Source organism: Aythya fuligula, chromosome 26 (genome assembly GCF_009819795.1).
Source record: "Aythya fuligula isolate bAytFul2 chromosome 26, bAytFul2.pri, whole genome shotgun sequence".
NCBI lineage: Eukaryota > Metazoa > Chordata > Aves > Anseriformes > Anatidae > Aythya > Aythya fuligula.
The window spans coordinates 5,276,391-5,300,870 of record NC_045584.1 but is presented as its reverse complement, the minus strand read 5'-3'; the positions used below and the strand labels follow the sequence as shown (position 1 = coordinate 5,300,870).

The window sequence follows — 24,480 nt, the reverse complement described above, 5'->3', positions numbered from 1 at the left end:
CATGCAGCATCCCTCCTGCTTCCCTGCGGCATCCCCCCTGTGGCATCCCTTTGACATCCCTGCAGCATCCCTGTGGCATGCCTCCTGCCTCCTTCCCTCATCCTTGTAGCATCCCTCCTGCATTATTGTAGCACTCCTGTAACATCCCTCCTGCAGCCTCCCACATCCCTCCCACCCTATCCTGTGGCTCAATGCAGACCCCAGGCAGACCCAAAAGCAGCACTGTAATGATGAGATCAGGTTGTGTCTGTCCCTGGGGCACAATAAAACTGCCACCAGCTCAAAAGCTGGCACCAAATCCTACAACAGCTTCCATAGTTCAAGGGGAGTTCATTGAAATTTTGGTAAATTTGGCATGATTTCTCTTGGGGGCCATCTGAGGGAGGGTGTGGTGCTGAGCTTAACATGGTTGGTGATATTTTCTGTGGCTCCTGCTCCTCTCTGCAGTGTTGGTGTTCATAGGTGGCAGCTACAGGGTGGGACAACGCTGCAGCCCATGCATGCTTGTGGAACTGGAAAGGGGGCAGACAACTCTGCTCTGTTAAAAGGAAATTAAATCTACCACATTGCTATTCATGGGCACTGATTAAACATGCTGCAGTACCTTAGCTCTGCCCACCAGAGTGCAGTAAATAAGGGGTCCTCATGGCACAGAGACACCTCAGGGCTGAAAGAAGGATGAGGGCTGAAGCAGGTGACAGGATGTGGGCACAGGTCCCCCATGTCCTGCAGCAGACAGGGAGCTCTTGCCCTCAAAGCTGTGGGAAGCTCAGTATCTACCACCCCTGAGCAGCTCCTGGGGCAGCTCCTGGCTCCCAGCTGGTGGTGATGGAGCCCTGAGGGCTGGGAGGGCAGCAGGGCAGCTGCGGCTGCAGCTCATAAGCCCTACAAAACGCAGTGGGGGGTGATAGGTATCTCCCCCTAGGAGAGGACACAGGGTGGAATCCAGCTCCCTCCCTCCCCATCCAGCAGCACCAAGACCCTGATGGTCCCTTTCCCAGCTGCCTGGTCCAAGTAGGAAAGCCCTTCAGGTGTTGGGGGAGGGAGGAAAGGGGGTGTTTCATGGTGCTGTGGATTTTGGCTTTGCTTTTTCTACACAGATTTGATTTGTGCTGTGTCAGGCTGCTCTGAGCACCTGTTTTTTTGTATGAATATAGGTGTTCGTGGCCAGCTTTCTGCTGTTGGAAGTGATCACAAAGGCTGGATGCACTGTGGGGTTGCACAGGGAGCAGAAGACCTTTACTGGGTGCAGGGAGTGCAGCCCCAAGGGAACAGCTCTTGTGCAAACCACAGCATGAAGCTCTGGGAGCAGAGGATCCTGAGCTGCTGTGGGATGCTCCCGGACCCATCAATCTCTGCTGGGGGTGGCAATGTCACCTCAGTGCTGCACAAGGAGTCAGTGCCTGGAAAGCTGTGGGGACAGGGATGGAGGAGCGAGGCAGCAGGTATGCATGGGGATGAGGGACCAGATGGCTTGGGGCAGGTTTGGTGCCACGTCAGAGCCTTGGCCCCTGCTGGCCTTGAGGATGCTTCTTTCTCCATAGTGTGTGATGTGTATGTGGGGAGCACTGCTGCCTCATCCCCGTGTCTGGAATTTACCAAATCCCCTCAGCTGATTACTCTGCAAGACTGAGGAGATGATGGTTCTTAATAGAATAAAATATTTTATTACCACTTTCTGCTGTGTGGCCTGTAACAGTGAAAAAATCAAACAAATGTTCATTGTCTGGTGGAAGGCGTCGCCTCAGAAGCATTTCTGGTGGACGATGCACGGCCCCTCTTCGTAGTACTCATCCCTGCGGATCCAGCATGACTGGAAATTTGTGAGGGAGGCAAGGACAGAGCCCCCCATCCAGGCCGCATGCCTCCTTCCCGGTGTGGCCACCACCTCCACCTCGGTGCTGGAGGGCAGGCACTGAGCCAGCTCACTGCCAAGTCTCCTCGGCAGCCCCTCGAACAGTGAGGACCCTCCACACAGGAGGATGTTTCTGTGCATCGCTGACCTGATGTCCTCTGGAAGCAGGTCGAGGCTTCTCTGGGCCATCTCGTGGATGCCCACATAGGAATCCCCCCATGTCGGTAGGGGGTTGAAGAGCACCTCTGGGCACTGAAACCTCTCCTTGCCAAGGCTGATGGTCTGCCCGTCGGGCAGGGTAAAATCCAGCGTGCAGCTGGTGGGTGAGAGGAGGCACTCATTATTGAAGTCAAAAGCGACATAGCAGCATGTGTGCTTGATGTCTTCCACCACGGGGGACATCCAATCACCAAGCATGTGCTCCATGTCCCCCAGAAGCATTGTCAGGTACCAGGTGAGGCATGACCCTGCCACGTCTGTCCTCTTAATGGCATAAGCCAAGCAGTTCCCATCGTGGACCGGCACAGCGTGGGTGACAACGTGGCCAATGTCTACCACGAAGGCGCTAGTTCTGCCATGGGCATAGGTGGAAAGGACAGGCTGAGGGGCCATGAAGATTCCAGGGGAGCCCAGTGACTCAAAGGCCACCTCTGCCATATTTTCCCGTCCACTGGTGGGGCTGAGTGGGGGCTCTGTGATGAGCAGCGCATGCTCCTCAGGGGGCACCCCAAGCTTGTGTTCGAACATGTGCTGCCACAGGGTTTCTGCTGCCTCCCAGTTGATGATGATGCCATTCTGCATCACCTCAACAATTTCAGTGTCTGGATAAAGCAAGGCTTCTTCCCCAAAAAAAGCCTCAGATCTGGTTTCTTCCAGGCTCTCGGACAACACTGTGGTGTGGCTCACCAGGGTGCTGATTTCGGCACTGGGTGCCTGATGTCCAGAAAATCCTGCTCTGCAGCTCCTTGTGCCCATATCGATCACGACTGGTCCTATTCTCAACCCCAGGTCCTCACTCAAGAAGGAGCTGATGGTGGTGGAGGAGAAGCTGCTTACAGACCTCAGCCCCAGCTCATTCTGGTGGCATTCATGCAGGGAAGATATTGGGGAGCAAGTCCTTGTCCCCAGAGAGTCCTCATCCTGGGAAGATCCCATCCCACCTGCCTGTGGCCTCCTGCACAGCCCTTCTTGGGAAAGGGAGCTTGGCTTCCCACTTAGCAGGCTTGGGCAGAATAGCCAACAATTTGTGATGTTGCAGAGGGAACTGTGACATCAGCCAGGGCTTATGTGGTGTCAGTGCATGCCCTGAGTTTCCATGTCCCAGGCTCCCTCCTGGGCTCCTGTCTGCCCAAAACAGGCAGAGCTCTGCCCTTCTGAGGGGTCCTGAGCAAATGTCACACCTCTCTGCCCCCCTCTATAAGCAGGATCAAGCTGTGCACTCTTGGCTGGTGAAGCCCTCCTGGCTGCGCAGTGGGTGCTGCCCATTCCCTGGGGAAATGCTGCTATCCTCAAACACTGCAGGGCTAGGGGTGGCTGATGCTGTTTGGTCTGGCACCCTCTGAATAACAGATTAGCAAGGGACGCAGGAGAATCGCTACAGATGTAGAAATACCCGTGGGAGTGGGATGGTGATGTTTGCATTGCGACACATTGAGCTCTGCACTCGGTCTTGGGTGAAAGCATGCTTGTGCTGCTGGGGCGCAGGCTTTGGGCTGCAGCAAGGCTCCTGGCCCCGTGGAGATTCACTGGAGAGCAGAGAGACCCCTTCAGCCCAACGGTTGGGCAGTTGCTGCCTCTGTGTTCCAAGCAGAAGGTCAGTAATGCCACACACGATGCCCAGTGGTGTTGGCTGCTTTTTGACAGGAGTGTGGAGGAAAAGTGAGCGTGACACCCAGCCTCAGTTGATGCCAGCTCTCATGTCCTGAGGGGGTGGGGGTGGGGGTCTGCTGCTGGGCTGGCTTTGGTGTTTCTTCTAGTGCTGCTTGGCTAGAAGCCAGTGCCTGAGGGATCCTTCACGGCTCGGTGTGCCTGGAGCAGCTCCTTTGTGGTTATACGCACCCAAGGAAAACAGCCTCTTGCTTCCTGCAGGGCTCATCACTCACAAAACCCTGCTTAATTCTCCCCACCGGATGCCAGCGGGCACTTGCTGCTGCTGCTGAGGCTGGGTGCTACTGTGACTGTTTGAGGAGGTAGCACCGTGAGATGCAGCAGCACTGCCGCGCCATGCAGCTGTTCTCTGGCTGTTGACGGGCAAGGATCCAGCCCACTTTTGCACCACGGAGGCTGCAGCACGCTGGGCATGCGCATGAGAGCTGGTGGAATGTTGCGTTGCCTCAATGCTGCTGCATTGGTCTGAGACATGTCACCTAAAGGCAAATATGAGGACAGAAGTGCTGAGGAACAGCTCTAGCATATCCACAGTGCATGGAGGGGAACGGGGCCAGTGAGAGGCCAAAGATGGTGCTGGGAGGAAAGGAACCACAGCTGGCCCAGGGCATGTCCCCAAGACCAAGCCAGGGTCCTTGGCCCTGACCTTGGCTGACACCCATCTGCTAATCCTCACCCTGGGGCAGAGGCACTGCCCATCTCTGGGAACCAGTGGCCACAGCCCCTGCCTTGGGGCCAGGTCACCGCTGGACCTGGGCCACCTGCGTCACTGTGAGCTGGCCCTGCCCTAGCAAGGGGGCTCTGCTTTGGGAACTGCAGCTCCAGAGCAAATGTGGGCACATGTCCAAGCACAACAGGGAGTGCATTGCAACATCGTGCAGGGGATGCTGAGTGGCACTGTGGTATGCACAGGCTCCTTCCTGTTGGGCCTCAGCTGTCCCCATAGTGTGCTCAAGCTTTTCCTCCGCAAGCTGCTGCTGCTCTCACCACTGCCCAGTCCTCCTTCCACTCTCAGCTGCCTTGGTGCCCCTTCCTTGGCATATTTCAGCTTTAGCTTTTGCTCTTTAACAGCAGCACAGCTTTTTGGGACTGGGTGTGGGAGACAAGCTAACAGGGCTGGGGTTTGCATGCCCTGCCTGTGATGGCAAAGGTGTGGGGGGTCTGCTGTACCTGGTCTTCCAGGGATAGGGGGACGCTTGGCATGTGGCAGCAGCTGTGTTGGCAGAGAAAGGCATGTCTGCAGCAATCCCATAGGAAATGTTATTGCCAGTGTTATAAATGAAGATACAACTCAATCTGAATTTAGTAATATTTATGAAAGGCAAGTAAACAGCACTGGGTGTGCAGGGAGTCTATGCTCTGCCAACACGCACACACAAACATCGAACTTTCTAAATATACAGAACACTGCTTTTACATATCAAACCCGAGTATGCCTATACATATGTACAATCAGAAAAGGTAACAAACAATCCTTTAAGTCTATTACTATTAATGTCCATGACTGGGGGAGCATAGTTGGAGTTGGGAATCCTGGATGAAGTGCTCCCATATCTTCCATGACTTCATTAATTTTTCTCAGATCATATAACAGTCTCCATTTTCCATTCCTTTTCTTGATTACAAACACCGGAGAATTCCAGGGCTAGTCGTGGGAACAATATGTCTCACCTTAAGTTGTTAAGCAACTAGGCCTTCAGGCCTTATGTATCCTATTCTTCCCGGATCGAAGGGAAACATCCGTCTCCTCTTCAAGGCCAGTAGGGCCTGGGTCAAAAGGCTCGTCCAGGTCACCAGGGGGCGTAACAGCAAAGGCCTGCGATGGCAGTAGGGGCGGGGGGGGCAATGGTGTAGCAGAAGGATCAGTGGACGAGCCCGCAGATCCCTCACTGTCTGGCAAACCACACGTGTCTGACTGTGGCCCCACATGGCTCTTTAAGGCCTCAGAGACTGCTCGCCAGGTGCCGAGGAATCCCACCACAACCTTGTTTTTAGTAGCAGAATCCCACACCTTGACCTCCGTTTGGTCCCATATTTCAGGATCATAAACTGATTGTTAATAAAGGGAATATGCTGTAAGGTTAACCAGGGCAGTCTTTGTTCCTCAGGACGTATGATTCCCCATAATCCCCATAATGCGCAACTGCTTACCAGCAAGGGGCAGTTGTGTGTGCGGCTCCGCTTCTCTCAGCTTGAGCTTCTCTCCAGCTCCGGTGCGCCCATTTCCAGTGACTTTCTGTACGCGCTTCTTTGGGTGGTTTGCTGAGTTTGGCCGAACCTATCTTCATGAGGAGATCAATGTGCCTGTTCCCGTCCTGGTCTCCGTTCTGCTAGCCGGTCCCTATTCATTCCTTTTTCATTCCTGCTTTCATTCATTCCTGCTTCTTTATTGGTGACATGACTTCATTACATTGTGTTGCCTTTTTCATCTTGAGGGCAGGCTCCCCTCTTATACCCTTCTCCCCACAGCAGTCCTTTTCAAAAACAGCTCTTCATTGGTTAAACAACTTTGCATGTAACAGCAACAGGAAACACACAGAACCTTCCCTGCCTTAATGGCTGGAGAACAGCAACTGGAGACTGCATGGCGTCTCCTGAATCACCCTTCTTTGTTCCCTCTAAACTCTTTACAGTCCTGATGGCCTCATCGTTAAGAGTCTGATGTTATCACCAATCATGGGGCTTGCCGACCCCCATGGCCACAGTCCAACATCTCACCCTTCTGTATTAATATCAACCATCTTCTTGACACGAATTATTACATTACACGAATTATTACATGAATTATATATCACACCAGGATGGTTTCTTGACTCTTTGGAGCCCCCACAAAGGTGTTGGACAGGGCTGAGTGCTGCTTTGCTGCATCTAAACTAAAGCTTTTCTAAATCACATCTGATGTGTGCCTTGCTATGGCACAAATAAGCTTGCCCCAGTGCTCTCAAGTCTGACCTGAACCCAGGGTGCTGCCAGGATTTCTACTGGGACACTGCTGTTTTTTGTCCTGAGCCCAGAAGGGGCAGTGGTGCCAGCAAAGGGGTTTGCTGGTGGGCACTCCACAGCATGTGCTGGCCTCTCCTCCAGGTCCCAGCAAAGCCCTGAGGGGAGCAGGAGGTGGCAAAACTCACAGCACCACACGGGCAGCTGTGCTCCTGTGGGCATGGTGTAAAAAAATAAAAATAAAATAAAAATCAGCACCTCTAGGAAGCAGCTCCACAAAATAGTGCTGTGTACTCCCAGTTCATGTTGGCTGTCACATCCCTGCACTGTCCTGTTGTCAGCATCACCTGTGCAGAGTGAGACAGTGGGCTCTGCAGTGAGAAGGGAGCGGGATGCTTGGTGTGGTGGGGACATCGGACAGGTGGAAGATGTGTGGTAGAAGCCTGTGGCTGCTGCTTGAGCACAGGCCCCTGGCAGCCCCACTCTGTCATCTGTCTTTTCCCGAGCAGCTGCCATCAAAGCCAGAGCTGGAAAGTCCTCTGCTCACAGCTTCCCCATCGCTAGTTGTGTGGGTGGCATGGAAACCTGCAAGACCTTTCACAAGCAGCTGTGAAAGCATTTAAGCCAATGTTGCTGACATAATATTGGGTGCTTGAAAATCTTTGAAAAAACAAATAGGTTTCTAATCCCCTGGCTCCACTCTGCACTGCCAAGCCTGACCTGGGAGGTGAACCGGTCCAACCTGCCCTTGAGGAGTTTTGCTTTGAAAGTAAAAAGACAGTTTGACTGTGTGGAAATGTTGCCTGCAGTGGAAGGATTAATGAGTAATTGTGATTTCATTAATTCTAGTGCTTTCACTTTCAGCGGATAGTTCATCTAATGGCAGTATCAAATAACTACCTGGAGATCAACACCATCTCCTGTGCTCTGCAGAAAATCAAGGGACGCTGCAGGTGCTGAGCTCTCAGGCAAGGCTGTCCAGCTCAGCATGATTTGAGTGGCAGGAAAAGGTCCTGATCTCATAAAGTAACATCAGGACCTGGGCTATGGAATGCTCAACACTAAGAAGCAGAAGATCAGAGATCTTGGGGCAGACACATGTTTCTGGTTTGAGATGTCAGGTGTTGCTACAGAAGAAATGCAAGGAATTCTGTCTTGCAGCAAGGAACCAGCATATTTTCAGCTGAAATCAGTATCAATTGGAAGACTCAATGTGACAGTATCACACTCAGACCTAGCAATGTACTTTTAAATAATCTCTTGGCATCATTTTAAATACGACGTTTTCATCAATTTAAGACATTTACTTCTTAAAAGGTAGACAAAGAAAAATCTAAAATCTAGGTGATGTTTTAAAGTTTATATTAGTGATACCTATGAATTTTTATTATTTTAAGTTCTTTTCAGAAAACTAACACTGATCAGCCTTGCAAACTGCAGCTCCTGGTAGTTTTTATTTTCTGCTGGTTGTGTAATATTCATGTAAAATACTGCAGTGCTTTAAAAAAATATTCTTTTTCTCAGCATCTGCACTGTTATCAATTTCCCATAGTATGAAAATAGTTGTGGTAATAGCGCAAAGATTTATCCCAAGACAAGAAAATGCTAAACATAATTTATTAAAGAAACATTTTTCTAGTACTTATAAACATTTTTTTCCTTCATCGAGGGATGAGCAGGTCTGTCAAGACAGATTTCAGCTGTTCTGTCAATGCACTTTTCTTGTGTTCAGATGTGGGAAGAACCCCCCGTACATGCCCTGTTGAACCTGGTATAGCTGTGACTTTCTTCTTAGACAAGAGACAATCTGGTGGGAAAAAAAAAACAATGTTAATAGTAAAAAAAAAAAAAAAAAAAAAAAAAAAAAAAAAGGTCTGCTCCTTGCCTTTTGATAAACAGCCCTAAACCACATTGTCAAGAGGAGATACATGTCCCTCATACATGTGACAGATGGAGGGACTTCGTGCGTGAGACACTTGCCAAGGCTGCATAGGCAGACACTAGCACAGACCCCAGTTCTGAATCTGAGGTTTTCCCTCATCTAAATCTTGCTGACTAATTCTTATTCTTGAACCTCCAAGGACAGGAATCCGTGTTGTCTGAAGATGTAGCTATTTAGCTGGTACAAAGCAAACACAGCTAAAGATGAAACTGCTTTTAAGATACTGTCCCCTATCAAATACGGACCAGAGTTCAGAAAAAGATCTGATCTGCTCTTTCCAAAGGGATGCAGCTTGGATATGGCCCTGCACAGCTGCTATGGTCTGCATGTTAACAGCATTAAATACAAAATTCCAGATGTGATACCTGCAGGTTATTAAGAATTTTTCTGCTTCTATACTCCCTTATCAGTATCTTGATTATTCTGCAGAGACTGAACAGGAATGAGGTTGAAGAGGGGTGCTGAACAAGATCTAATTCATCCTGCTTGTTCTCTTGGTGCTTATTTTACCTTTGCTTTATCTTTTTTCTCTCTGCAAAGGACCCTGGATCTCTTTCATGATCTACATCTCCTTCCCTAGAAAACTGCTTAGCAAGCTATAAGAATACCCTTACACCTGCTTCTCTGCAGAAGTGCTTGAAAAAACTAGCAGTAACTGAAGGTGGATTTGGCCTGGGATTTGCTGCTACTTTGCATATCATGGTACTGCTCCCACCAGGCTTATAGCTCTGGTTGTCTGAATGCCCCCCTGCAACTCCCCAGGTCGTTGGACTCTGCTGTAGTCAAAAGTGAGAGGTGAGAACAACACAAGGGCCACTTACCAGGAAGCATAACAAGAGAAGAAGAACAAAGCCAAGCAGGGTGAAAATGCAGATGAGGATAATTGACCAAAATTGAAGCTCTGCAAAGGCAAAATAAGGGCACATCAGTTTTCTGGACTCCTAGATGTTTTACTTGGAATGGAGTGAGATCTTGCCCTGGCAAATTTCTGAAGTATTGTACATGCATGTAAGTGAGGCAAAATCACTGGAAGACAGCATCTGGCCTTCCCTAGCCACAGGACAAACATGCCTCAGCTGTGTGAAGTTTGTAAGAATGTACAGAAACCTTGGCAAACTCAAGAGGTTCCAAGACACAATTTCAAACACCAGCTCAGGGAGAAACAGAGCCCTCAGATGGTTTCAGAGATGTTCAGAAAGACAAAGTTGTTAGCTGCCAGCTGGACCCTTCTGGGAGAGGGTGCAGGGCTCAGGGTGTCAGCAAAAACTGTTATTTGTCAGCATGTTCATGGTGCATGGAAAAGCAACTTTTTGGAGTATTTTTTTTTCTGTTTACCATTAGTTCTGGAGTTGTTGTTGTGCTCACAATACTGTTTCTGTCTCCCCAAAGTGCTAGATTTCTGGGCTTTTGCCCCAGATACCTCTCAATTTCAAGGTAAGTGACACTAATTTACTGTAGCTCAAGTATTTGGTGGCTTTAGGGTGAATCACTCCATAAAAGCACTTACCGGATCTTTTGGACTCCTGTTCTACTGTTGTGAGTGGAGAGTAACCTGTAAAAGAAAGGGTGGGACAGTTGAGAAACAGGGCACTTCAGAGGTGATTAAAACAAAAGTAACAGAATTTCCCACAAAGTCATCTCTGGAGCACTTGCCTTCAACCACCAGACTCTGATCCTCTAGCTCATAGCTGGAGCCCAGCTTGGTGAACCTGTGTGTCAGGTGTTTCAGTTCCTCATACACGTCTTCCTTTTGTAAAGTCCTTGAGAAGGATTCCAGTGTGAATTTGCAGACTGAATCTACACTTACATAAGCTTTCCCATGGACAGGCCTGGAAGATGAAAACCAGAGCCATTGTTATGGGACAAAACAAACAAAAATAAAATAAAATAAAATATAAAATAAAATAAAATAAAATAAAATAAAATAAAATAAAATAAAATAAAATAAAATAAAATAGAGTGGAGTAGAGGCAGAGAGAGGAATTCAGCGTTAGGTTCATGCTTACAGATGTCTAAGCAATGTTTTGTTAGCATGGATCAACTTTTATATTTGAAGGTAGATGGTAAAGAAACTCATGCATCCTTGTGAAATCTACTCACTAATTCCAGGCAAGGCATTTCTAAGAGAAATAAGTTTATCTATTTTATTTGTTTCTCCAATGTAGTGTAGGAGAAGATGCACAAAAGTAGATTTTGTTCTCAGGCTGGTCAGTTCTGTTGTTTGTTTTACTAACATCTTAGGTTTTGTAGCTTATTTGAATAAGCTAAACGAGGGAATGAGCTTATTTGTTTTACTCTGGAATTGTTTATGTGAAAATAGTTTTGCTATCATGGAAACAGAACCACCTCTTATTTGGATAGAAACCTTATGAAGTAAAGGCAAAATTGACAAGAGTGAATAAGGGTGCCTCATACTTGTCATCGAGAGCACAAAGGTTGACAATGGGGTGTAAACACTACGGTGTAGCTTTGAATGCCATTTCTGCTAAATGCTCTGGGTGAAAGAAAAACACTTCCGAAGAAGGACATACCCAAAGTTCTCAACATTACAGCCAGCAAAGTAGTCCTTCATGCTGCTAATTCTGAATACATCAAGCTGATGGGAAGAAATGGAACAATTGAGCAAAATGAGTACATTTAATGCACCTTTAATTAGTACAGGGTAATCTATCCAAGCTATTGCTGTTAGCTTACCTCTTTCTCAATTTTCTTTTTGACCTCTTGGTACATCTGTGACCTGGAGTCCTGCAGTTCTGGGGAATAGGGAAGGTTGGAGATTCTGAATTTTAATCTGAAGTTTTCTTTCCCAGAGTTGAGAGGTGTTTTGTAAGTTGCTGCCTCAATTGCTAGCTCCAAGCCTGGAAATTGATGGAAAAAATCGGGATAAATTCTAGCAAAGAGAAACAGAGGGTCTTCTGCTAATCTATTGTGCTTGGAAGACTTAGCTGGGAAAATATGATGAAGTACTAAAAGATTAACAGAATGTGAGTTGCACTGGCATCTGACAGTAAATTCCCAGTCTACTCTTTGAAATCTCAGTCCTTCAGCAATGTACTAAGATAGCCAGTTCTTCAGGAAGTTGTACATTTGGCAAAAAGTAAGTCTGTTTATCTCTAAATGCTTGAAGTTACAGTAAGTAGTTATCACTTCGCTTCCTGTTTAACATCGAATAGCCCCTTAAAGTATTAAGGACTAGAGGTCTAGACTGAGACAGACTGAATGTGGTAAAGGACTAGCCCAACTGACCTCAGTTCAGTCATTGAGGAAAAGGCATTTTGCCATTGTTAGACCAGAAAGCAGGGAATTCTGTGGCAGTGGGTTGATCTGGGTGGAAACAGGGCACCTGAGATCTGAGCTTTACATACCACCTACTGAGAATTCTTGCAGCTGGTAGCTGCTTCCTAACCATACTCCAGTTGCATTTGAAGTCCCATCCTGAAAAGCCCTTTCAACTACAGTCCTGTTGATGCTGGGCTCTGCTTGGAAGAAGCACTTGCAGTCAACCACAATGGATCCACTCCTGTGGAGAAAACAGATTCTGAGATAGATGGGCTGATCGTAGAGCTGCTTCATGTACAAAAAAATTTCCTTAGGGGTTTCTGCTATCCTATGTTAATGTTTAAGCTAATGTGATGCTACTGGGAGATGTGGAACAGGCTGCTTTGGGAATTTTCCTTTGGCTAGGGACAGTAAATAAATAAATAAAATACCAATACTTATTGTTTCTGTGAACTTAGTTTATGATTACCCTGTATGAATAACATGAATGATTAGCACTTCTTTAAAAATCTTCTAGCCAGTGTGAGGGTCCCTTGTCCAAGCCTCTTCACATGTAAAGAAGGACACTACAGATATACCCAAAGCCTTCTCTTAAAAAGTAGCAGAGTCCAAGTTGGGAAGAGGAGGAAAGAATCTGCAGGCTGGCCCTTCAGTCCTCATTCTTAAAGAGTTAAGGTTGCTGATGTTGATCAGTAATTACTGGGATATTCAGAGAATACCTTACAAAAATCCTGAGTCTGAGGAAAATATCAGTCCATACCAAGTCAGGAAAAATTCAAACTGATAAACTCTGGAAAGCTCATAAGGCATTAACCAAACCATTTCCAATGTGAGAACGTAGGGGAGGAATTTTGCAAAGGACAAGAGTACTTGGCCATTGGGGAATAGTACCAGGAGGCAGTAACTTTTTAAACCTTTCTTAATGAAATTGTATTACAGACCTTAGTCTTGTAATACTGCAGTTCAGGAACTGGTCTTGCAGGTTGCTCTGACGGTATAACCGGTTCATCTGAAATTAAAATGTCACATTAAATAATGAGTTCTGGACCTCATGGTAGATGCTTTAGGGCAGTAGGAGGGCTTCTAACTTTGGAACAACACTAGATTATTATTTTTCTAGTTGGAGTTCATGGGAGATTTTTTTACTTTTTATTTTTTACTTCAGAGTATGTCTTCTGGTGATAGGGTCTGAGTTCCAGCTTGGTAGGCCTTTTTGTCTTCTCTGAGCAAGCTGCCATTGTTAAACCATGCAATCTGACTGATGGCTGTCATCTTCATCCATATTTCATGGACAGAACGGACTCACATCTCAAAGCATGCAATGTTATGGCTTCATTTAAAAAGCAAGAACTACCTATATAAAGCTTTATCAGGATGGATTGGTGCTGAAGAGAATGTGTTGGTTTCTCAGCAATGAATTATAAATGTGCTGACCTCTGAGTTGGTGGAGATTTGTGTGCACTTCTAGATACCTGAGTAAAATGCCAAGTGTGCATTTAATAGATGAACTCAATCTGTTGCATTTTATAATGCTTGTCTTTGGCTGGAGATAATTTCTTAAGACCACATGTAAAGGAATGAACTTAAAAGTGACTGACAGGCCAATCACATCTTTTAGATTCTAGAATTTTTTACTCACAGAAGTTTTTTAATTAAAAAATCAACCTACGGTAGTTGCTGCAAAAATTGACCAATTAGATATGGCAGTATTTGAGTTGCAGCTCCTTACCTTGTTACTGATGCTTTCCACCGCTGCTTTATACTCTGGAGACTGAGAGTCTGGATTAGTTAAATTTTCATTGACTATTCTAAAGCTCAATTTGTAGCCCATTATGGCTGGAGCTTTAGTCAAGACAGGCTTTCTGGTGGTAGCTGCCTCACTGAGGTGGAAACCTAAATAAAAAAAGGTAGACTGCTTTTATTTTTACAACAGACAAATGCACACCATGAAAGCAATAAGGGTGTGTCCCTGTTTAGTTTATGTGATGTAACAATTAAATTCTCCAGGAATTTCACAGAATCACAGAATTTCTAGGTTGGAAGAGACCTCAAGATCATCGAGTCCAACCTCTGACCTAACACTAACAGTCCCCACTAAACCATATCCCTAAACTCTACATGTATTTTGTATTTGTATGATTTGTATTTGTATGATTTAGTGGATGGAAATGTTTCTAGAATGGCAACAACATGATAGTTTGGTTTTGCCCCAGTGTCAAAACACACAGAAACCCAACAAACCAAAGGGAAAGTTCATCAATGCTCAAGCCCTGATGGAGTGGAAGAATAAAGAATGATCTCCAAGTGACGCCAAAATCTTCATTTGATACTGCTTATGAATGCTTACCATCAATGTACAGGCTGTTCTTCTCTAGGCTGTAGTGCCCTAGTTTGGTGATGCCATTTGTCATGGTGCTCAGCTCATGATAAACCATTTCTCTGTCAAACCTGGCAATGCTAATGTCATTTTTGTAGCTGCAGACAGCATCAATGCCAGTGTTGTCCATGTCTCTCCCAGATCTAAGTGAAAATGTCACATTGTTTAGGACACTGCTAATACTTACAGAACACCCTGTGCAATGTATATGTGACTAGGGAAAAACAGGCTCTGAACCTATCAGCACAGTTGGGATCCTGACATCTTTCAGTGGCTTCTCAAGAATTGTGACAGCAGTATTTAGATACCAAGATATTTTTACCAGCAAGAAAGTCATGAATGGAAAGGGAGGTGCCACTGGCTTCTGTTTTCTGGCATCAGTATATCCATGGTAACTTATGTAAGTTTAGGGTGCGTAAGAAGAGACAAATGGTTAATTTCACTTTCAGGAATCTTACCTAAATCTCATCACTTTACACCCAGTGTAGACAGAACTTATGCTGCTTCTTTTAAAGAGAGGACCTATCTATTAAAAAAAAAAAAAAAAAAAAAGTAAATTTGAGAACTTGAAAGCATATAAGCATATCCTGAGTTTACTACAGACCAAACATCACCATAACACAAAATGGGCAACACTAGAGCCAGACTTACATAATGGTTGATAGCTTTTTCTGTGGAAATGAATTTGCGGGAACTTGGTGCATCCAGATCTGCAGTGTATTGGAGGTTGGTCAAGGTGAAATTAAGCGTGAAATGACTTGATGTTGGGCTTTGTACAGTAGTTATACTAAGAGCTGTAAACAAATAGGAGAAGGATTACAAAAAGCTTTCTTTTCTTTCAAAGACATTCCCAATCCTATCAAACTTCAGGGCTACTCCAAAGAATCTGTTTGCTTGTGTTTTTTTTTTTTTTAGCGCACCACTCCTTTAATAGCTTTCCCTGGAATGAGTTTGGCAAAACACTTACATGATCTCTCAAGTGGTTCATTATAACCTGGAAAGGAAGTGCAAGAGAAACATTATGTAAAAGATCTATATACACATGGAGAATGAAAAAGAGGGGATAATTAAATGGATGACTCAGGAATGAATCACCAGAACCAGTCCCCAAGGGCGTGAATCTATTAAACTATTACTTAAGCACAAGGAGCTTTTATATTAGCAAAGACTACAATGCAAAAATATGTGCTGCTGCTTATACTAAATAGCAGTAGAGTAGAAATCGAATAGAGCAGAGTAGAAATAGAGTAGAGTAGAAATCAGGTGAAATGGTAATATGCAAATGCATGACTGATATCAAGACCAAAATTAAGTTACTCTTCAATGTAACATAGAAATTTAAATCTTCAAAAATGTCTGTGAAAACATTCTTGGAAGCATACACTTCATCTTACACAAGTTATGCAGTGAACTCCAGACAAACCACCTTTTCCTTAAGGTTACTTTTATTTATTTTTTTTAACTGAAGTGTTTCCTAAGGCTCACCGTGGTCCCAAACTGCTCTAGTGACAGGAGGAATGAGAAAATCATGCATTTACCATTGATATAGAGGCTCTTGTTGTCCAGTTTATAAACTCCTAATTTGGTGATGCCATTTGTCATGCTCCTTAGTTCTTGGTAAACCTTGACTTGGTCCAACTTGGGCACTTGAGAGCCATTTCCATAGTTGCAGATGGCATCTACTGCTGTGTTATCACTAGTCCCCATTGACCTGAGGAATTAAATATAATGAAGCGCCATTAGTTATTCTACAAATCTGTGGGTTTTCTTCTGATATGATTAAAAACAAGCACAAAGTAATTAAATTTGTCCTCAGTTCTCAGATGAACTGTAGAAGTTAAGATGTGGTAAACACAGCATACAAAAACAGCATAAAAAAAAAAGTGCATAAAAGCTTTATTTTAATGATACTGACTACTTGAAAAGGGAAACAAGTTCATTTTAAGTGTCTGTCAAACATAAATCCATTTGCTAAAGTTCATCTCCAAGCTGTGTTGCTCACCTGAATCCTATTGTTTTGCAGCCAATGAAATCAGAGCCAATGCTGCTCTTCTGAAGCAGGGGGACAAGCTGACAAGAAAAAGGTCTTTGTGAATATGGGAAACCCAAAATACTGTGTGATTTCAGTGAAGAACATCATATTTTTTGCTTACATAATGTTGCATTATTTTCTTAGTAGAATTGAATTTAGCAGAATGTGGTATCCCTAGGTCTGTAGTGAACCTGAGATTGGTTATGGTGAAGTTCAATGTGAATTGCTCTATTATTTGTCCTGGGCTTTGTGTGGTGGGTGGCTTCACCACTGTAAGAGAGAAAAAGAAAACACTACACAGATAAAAAGAAGACTCTTTGCATTTTTTTTACATTTAAATAAGAAGAACTTATGAACATGATCACACACTTCAGGTATTTGGCAATCTTAGGAGCATTGCCAAATCAGATAAAAATGACGTGCCTTTGAGTAGCTTTGACAGGTATCAGTTTTTAAATATACTTACAGGACAGACCATGTGGTTCATTGTAATCTGAAAAGGAAATGGACAATCACTAAGAAAATATTCCAAGATTGTTTTCTGTCCTCTACTTTTCAAGAGCAGCAGGGCTAAGCATGTTTTTTTTTTTCTTTTTTTAATAATTAGTTCAGGATCATGGTTAGTACATTCATGATTGTGTTAACTTAGTGATACTTGACAGGCTTTTGTCCTTTGCTTTTTGTTATGTGTTCTGAGATGTAGTTAATCCTTCTCCTTCTCATTTCAAAATGGTTTACATCAACATACGGAATAATGCCTTGAGGTGGTCCTGTTACCGTTAATGTAGAGGCTCTGGCTGTTAAGGCTGTAGTGTCCCAACTTAGTGATGCCATTGGTCATGTTCCTCAGCTCATTGTAAACTGTCACTCTGTTGAACGTGAAATCTGAAGGTTCATCTCTATAGCTGCAGATGGCATCTACTTCTGTGTCATCCCTGTCTTCCTTTGACCTAGGAAATGAGGCATTGTTTTAAGTATATTAGCTGGTTGATGGAGAAGTCCATCTTAACTTTTAGTATATGATCAAGGTAATCACTCAGTGACATTATGTTGATGTAGTGAATATGAGAAATGAGAAACTACTTTTAACTTCTTAAGAAGCAGGTAGCAGACTTTTCCCAGATGTGGCTCTTACCTGAATGCCATTATTCTGCAGCCAATATAAACAGAGCCAATACTGCTTTTTTGGAGTAGACGGTCAACCTAGAAATTTAGTAATATATAAGTACAATGTCATGGCAAAGGCTAGAAATTGGCAATATTTAAAGAACTGTGCCTAAGCAAGAAATGATTCTGCCAGACTTACATAATTGTACATGACTTTCTCGGTTGATTTGAATTTTTTAGAATTTGGCATCCCCAGGTCTGCAGTGAATGGGAGGTTGGTTATAGTGAAGTTCAATGTGAAGTTTCTTACTGGTGGTGACAGATGTTTTGTACTTTGATCAACAACTGTAAAGAGCAAAGTAGATTATTGTTTGAAAATATAAATTACAATTGGGAAACCCAAATTTTTCCTTAGAGAAAATCCCTGTAAGAAAAAATCTAATATTCTCATTAGATAGATTATTAGATATTCTAATCAGCTTTAGGGTCATAGCAGCTGTAGTTTCCTAACAGGCTGCCAGATTTTCATAACACTAATTTATAAGTGTTGTGCTCTTGTTTGGTTAGTGCATTTTTTTTTTTCACTAACTAGCAAAATCTTCTTGCCATTTCAATTGATATTTAAAAGTACTTACATAGTCCAGGCTGCAGTTCATTATAACCTGGAGGGGGGGAAAGGACAGTATTTGAGAAACTGGCTTATAATTTGGAATGCTTTGTCCGCAGTAGAACACAACTTGAATCATTTTTGTCTGAGACAGCCTACATAAACATTTTTTAGGAAGGGTCGATTTGATGACTGTCTAAGCATAAATTCATTTTATCTCTGTATGTTAATGGCAAACTGCTGCTTTCCCTAGTGCACGGAATTATTCCTTCCTTAAGGATATTGAAAGGGAACTTACCTGTTGCAGAAACCTTATTTAATTTCTACATTGACAATTTAAGTACAACTTTTGTCAAGTGGTGTCCTGTTCTAGTACTATTCTTCTGCAGGGAAGTGCTTTTCTAGTGTACGCTGGGAGGTCAGTTGTTATACTTTCTGGAGAATAACTTCATGGTATGCTATAGATTGCTTAGTACTAAGGTGCAAAAGCTATGGCTTCTTTGCTTTGCTTCGCTAGTATTTGCTTGTGCCCTTTCTTCAAGTTTTTATTGCTTCTGCAGTTATGTAGCAAATCAAATTTTCCATCCATCTGATAACAAATCAATGGTCAGAAGAGGATTCCCTCCTGCCATCAGCTCAGCTACTTACCATTAACATAAAAGCTGGCCGCCTCCAGCCTGTAAGGTCCTAGTTCAGTGCAGTTGGCTGTCATCTTGCTCAACTCATGGTAAACCTTGATTTGGTCAAATTCTGTAGGAGTAGCATTGGCTTTGTATGTGCAGACTGCATCCATAGCAGTGACCTCTCTATTCTTCACAGACCTAAAAATCACATATTTGCAGACCTGAATGACACCTCTGTGCATTTGTTTGCATTTGTTTGCACACTACGATGGAATTGGATTTCATCTTAAAATACTGTATAATTATGTTATTATTTGGATGAATGCCTTCAAATTCTTGAAACTAATTTATGTTGCTTTATGCAATTGGAATAGCATTTCTATGATCTAACTAAATTATATTGAAAATTAGACTACCTTCATGTAAAGTTGGTGTGAAATCAATGCAATCAACATAGAAGAACTTATGTAATCACATTTAAAAGAATTTAACAGCTCTATCAGGTTAGTAGCACACGAAATCAGGAAGGGATTATATGATAATGCCTGCCTTAATCCTATATACTAACATCTGCATAATCCTTATTGTCAGTAAAAGTATGAAAATTCATTATCTTCTATAATAAAAATCTATCAAGATCTGAATACCTTAGTACCATCACTGTACATCCTCTGAAAACAGCCTTAATGCTGCTGTTCTTGAGCATACGGTCAAGCTGACAAGACAAAAAAGATTATAAAATGAAGTGAATAATAATAATAATAATAAAACAAAAAAAGTAGAACATAGCCACAAGAGGATCCTGACTGAAACTCACCAGATATGTAAGATTTTGATTTGCAGCACTGAGTATTTCAGAATTCATATCTCCCAATGATGAGTAGAGAAGACTGGTAATAGTGAAGTTGACTGTGAAATTTCTCACTATTAGAAGAGAGGAAGCTTAAAGAAAAAAAAAACAAATTCATCAAAATATAAAATAGTAAAGGACAGGGAAAGAGAACTCCCTCACAAATAAAATGTACTAGTATGAAACTAAAAAAAGGAACAAAAAAAAACAAAAAAACAAAAAAAAACAAAAAACAAACAAAAAACCATAAAATGTTAATGCCAGAAGATATAAAAATAAAGTGCAGAAGATAAAATTGAAGATCAAGTAGAACGAGCATGAAGCAAATTACGGGTCCATCTCATTGCTGCGAGGTACTCACTGGCTGTGACTGGTGGTTCGTTGTAACCTGGAAAAAGGGGGAGAGAGGGATGAGCTGGAGCCGGGAAAGGGGACGGGTGAGGGCTGGGGAAGGCTGCCGCAGGAAGGCAGACGGGGAGGCCCTGGTCACCGTTGACGTAGAGGCTGTCTCTGTCCAGGTTGTAGGGGCCCAGGCGCGTGATGCCTCCGGTCTTGTTGCTCACTTCGTGGTAAAGGCCCACCCTGTCCAAGCCTGGCGCGGAGGGCTCCTTTGTGTAGGTGCAGACGGCGTCCACGCCTGTGTTGTCCCCTCGCCCCACTGGCCTGGAAAACACAAACCCGTGCCTGAGCGCCCCTTTTCTGTGCCCTGTCACTGCAAGCTGAGGCCCTGGGGCTTCTGCAGCCACTTCTTTGTGGGGCATGCGCGTTCTGTATTCCGCCGTCAGGCACGGCCGGCCTGCCCTTCCTCTCCTGCCTCCTCTCAAACTGTGGCGTTTGTCAGAAAGCACCGGGCAAGGTCAGGCTTTGGAGTCGTTCTCGGGGCTACGCTGTGACCCACAAGTGAGAGGGAGGGCAGCGAGGGGAGGCCCTGAGGGAGGAGGGCAGCAGGGAGATGGTCCCCGCTCCATCCTGCTGGCGGGGAGAGCAGAAGCGTGACGGGCTACGCAGTACTCATGGGACCTGCAGAGGGACACTCGGGCTCCCCCCATACCTGAAGGCCGTCGTTCCACATGCAAGAAAAGCGGGGCCAATGCTGCTATCCTTCAGAAGGCGGTTGAGCTGCCAACGAGAGAGGTTTCACAAGTGAGCCCTGTGCCTCTCCCTGCACTCCAGCCGGTGCAGGGGCCAGCAGGAGGCCTGGCCGTGGCAGTGCCGTGGGCTACCTACCAAGGTGGTCATGACTCTCCGGGTAGTGTTGAGCCTTGCCGAGTTTGGAGTGGCCAGGTTGGAATCGTAGGGGAGATTGGTGATGGTGAAGTTGATGGTGAAACGCTCGGGGCCCGCAGTGGTCGTTGGTGGATGAGTGGGAGCTGCAAGAAGCATGGACGCGCAGTGAGATGGTGCAGGAGCCAGGCTGTGGAGGCACTGGGTGGACAAGCGCAGAGGTCTCTGGCCAGCCAGCCGTCCTCCCCGGCGCTAGTCACGATGGGGAAGGCTGGCAGGCCCCCCGCTTGTGACAGGGTTTGCGAGCCCAGCCCCACAACCAGCCCTGCCCGGGGGAAGCGGCTCGCGAGGCGCTGGTTGCCCTTGGGGTCCATCTCGTTGCTGCGAGGTACTCACTGGCTGTGACTGGTGGTTCGTTGTAACCTGGTAAAAGGGGGAGAGAGGGATGAGCTGGAGCCGGGAAAGGGGACGGGTGAGGGCTGGGGAAGGCTGCCGCAGGAAGGCAGAGGGGGAGGCCCTGGTCACCGTTGACGTAGAGGCTGTCTCTGTCCAGGTTGTAGGGGCCCAGGCGCGTGATGCCTCCGGTCTTGTTGCTCACTTCGTGGTAAAGGCCCACCCTGTCCAAGCCTGGCGCGGAGGGCTCCTTTGTGTAGGTGCAGACGGCGTCCACGCCTGTGTTGTCCCCTCGCCCCACTGGCCTGGAAAACACAAACCCGTGCCTGAGCGCCCCTTTTCTGTGCCCTGTCACTGCAAGCTGAGGCCCTGGGGCTTCTGCAGCCACTTCTTTGTGGGGCATGCGCGTTCTGTATTCCGCCGTCAGGCACGGCCGGCCTGCCCTTCCTCTCCTGCCTCCTCTCAAACTGTGGCGTTTGTCAGAAAGCACCGGGCAAGGTCAGGCTTTGGAGTCGTTCTCGGGGCTACGCTGTGACCCACAAGTGAGAGGGAGGGCAGCGAGGGGAGGCCCTGAGGGAGGAGGGCAGCAGGGAGATGGTCCCCGCTCCATCCTGCTGGCGGGGAGAGCAGAAGCGTGACGGGCTACGCAGTACTCATGGGACCTGCAGAGGGACACTCGGGCTCCCCCCATACCTGAAGGCCGTCGTTCCACATGCAAGAAAAGCGGGGCCAATGCTGCTATCCTTCAGAAGGCGGTTGAGCTGCCAACGAGAGAGGTTTCACAAGTGAGCCCTGTGCCTCTCCCTGCACTCCAGCCGGTGCAGGGGCCAGCAGGAGGCCTGGCCGTGGCAGTGCCGTGGGCTACCTACCAAGGTGGTCATGACTCTCCGGGTAGTGTTGAGCCTTGCCGAGTTTGGAGTGGCCAGGTTGGAATCGTAGGGGAGATTGGTGATGGTGAAGTTGATGGTGAAACGCTCGGGGCCCGCAGTGGTCGTTGGTGGATGAGTGGGAGCTGCAAGAAGCATGGACGCGCAGTGAGATGGTGCAGGAGCCAGGCTGTGGAGGCACTGGGTGGACAAGCGCAGAGGTCTCTGGCCAGCCAGCCGTCCTCCCCGGCGCTAGTCACGATGGGGAAGGCTGGCAGGCCCCCCGCTTGTGACAGGGTTTGCGAGCCCAGCCCCACAACCAGCCCTGCCCGGGGGAAGCGGCTCGCGAGGCGCTGGTTGCCCTTGGGGTCCATCTCGTTGCTGCGAGGTACTCACTGGCTGTGACTGGTGGTTCGTTGTAACCTGGAAAAAGGGGGAGAGAGGGATGAGCTGGAGCCGGGAAAGGGGACGGGTGAGGGCTGGGGAAGGCTGCCGCAGGAAGGCAGAGGGGGAGGCCCTGGTCACCGTTGACGTAGAGGCTGTCTCTGTCCAGGTTGTAGGGGCCCAGGCGCGTGATGCCTCCGGTCTTGTTGCTCACTTCGTGGTAAAGGCCCACCCTGTCCAAGCCTGGCGCGGAGGGCTCCTTTGTGTAGGTGCAGACGGCGTCCACGCCTGTGTTGTCCCCTCGCCCCACTGGCCTGGAAAACACAAACCCGTGCCTGAGCGCCCCTTTTCTGTGCCCTGTCACTGCAAGCTGAGGCCCTGGGGCTTCTGCAGCCACTTCTTTGTGGGGCATGCGCGTTCTGTATTCCGCCGTCAGGCACGGCCGGCCTGCCCTTCCTCTCCTGCCTCCTCTCAAACTGTGGCGTTTGTCAGAAAGCACCGGGCAAGGTCAGGCTTTGGAGTCGTTCTCGGGGCTACGCTGTGACCCACAAGTGAGAGGGAGGGCAGCGAGGGGAGGCCCTGAGGGAGGAGGGCAGCAGGGAGATGGTCCCCGCTCCATCCTGCTGGCGGGGAGAGCAGAAGCGTGACGGGCTACGCAGTACTCATGGGACCTGCAGAGGGACACTCGGGCTCCCCCCATACCTGAAGGCCGTCGTTCCACATGCAAGAAAAGCGGGGCCAATGCTGCTATCCTTCAGAAGGCGGTTGAGCTGCCAACGAGAGAGGTTTCACAAGTGAGCCCTGTGCCTCTCCCTGCACTCCAGCCGGTGCAGGGGCCAGCAGGAGGCCTGGCCGTGGCAGTGCCGTGGGCTACCTACCAAGGTGGTCATGACTCTCCGGGTAGTGTTGAGCCTTGCCGAGTTTGGAGTGGCCAGGTTGGAATCGTAGGGGAGATTGGTGATGGTGAAGTTGATGGTGAAACGCTCGGGGCCCGCAGTGGTCGTTGGTGGATGAGTGGGAGCTGCAAGAAGCATGGACGCGCAGTGAGATGGTGCAGGAGCCAGGCTGTGGAGGCACTGGGTGGACAAGCGCAGAGGTCTCTGGCCAGCCAGCCGTCCTCCCCGGCGCTAGTCACGATGGGGAAGGCTGGCAGGCCCCCCGCTTGTGACAGGGTTTGCGAGCCCAGCCCCACAACCAGCCCTGCCCGGGGGAAGCGGCTCGCGAGGCGCTGGTTGCCCTTGGGGTCCATCTCGTTGCTGCGAGGTACTCACTGGCTGTGACTGGTGGTTCGTTGTAACCTGGAAAAAGGGGGAGAGAGGGATGAGCTGGAGCCGGGAAAGGGGACGGGTGAGGGCTGGGGAAGGCTGCCGCAGGAAGGCAGAGGGGGAGGCCCTGGTCACCGTTGACGTAGAGGCTGTCTCTGTCCAGGTTGTAGGGGCCCAGGCGCGTGATGCCTCCGGTCTTGTTGCTCACTTCGTGGTAAAGGCCCACCCTGTCCAAGCCTGGCGCGGAGGGCTCCTTTGTGTAGGTGCAGACGGCGTCCACGCCTGTGTTGTCCCCTCGCCCCACTGGCCTGGAAAACACAAACCCGTGCCTGAGCGCCCCTTTTCTGTGCCCTGTCACTGCAAGCTGAGGCCCTGGGGCTTCTGCAGCCACTTCTTTGTGGGGCATGCGCGTTCTGTATTCCGCCGTCAGGCACGGCCGGCCTGCCCTTCCTCTCCTGCCTCCTCTCAAACTGTGGCGTTTGTCAGAAAGCACCGGGCAAGGTCAGGCTTTGGAGTCGTTCTCGGGGCTACGCTGTGACCCACAAGTGAGAGGGAGGGCAGCGAGGGGAGGCCCTGAGGGAGGAGGGCAGCAGGGAGATGGTCCCCGCTCCATCCTGCTGGCGGGGAGAGCAGAAGCGTGACGGGCTACGCAGTACTCATGGGACCTGCAGAGGGACACTCGGGCTCCCCCCATACCTGAAGGCCGTCGTTCCACATGCAAGAAAAGCGGGGCCAATGCTGCTATCCTTCAGAAGGCGGTTGAGCTGCCAACGAGAGAGGTTTCACAAGTGAGCCCTGTGCCTCTCCCTGCACTCCAGCCGGTGCAGGGGCCAGCAGGAGGCCTGGCCG

The 24,480-nt window shown here is 47.5% G+C and overlaps 1 protein-coding gene across 1 annotated transcript; it reads right to left on the bottom strand.

Moving 5' to 3' along the window:
* Positions 1-1,744: 1,744 nt before the first annotated feature.
* LOC116499273 (actin-like protein 7A) lies at positions 1,745-14,410 on the bottom strand. The gene is made up of 10 exons (XM_032203954.1): positions 14,251-14,410; positions 13,633-13,796; positions 12,845-12,912; positions 11,990-12,144; positions 11,319-11,482; positions 11,156-11,220; positions 10,278-10,453; positions 10,132-10,176; positions 3,982-4,221; positions 1,745-3,039 (listed from the first exon to the last, which is right to left on the bottom strand). The coding sequence occupies exons 1-10, from the start codon at positions 14,408-14,410 to the stop codon at positions 1,745-1,747; spliced, it is 2,532 nt and encodes an 843-aa protein (XP_032059845.1).
* Between the last annotated feature and the right edge of the window lie 10,070 nt (positions 14,411-24,480).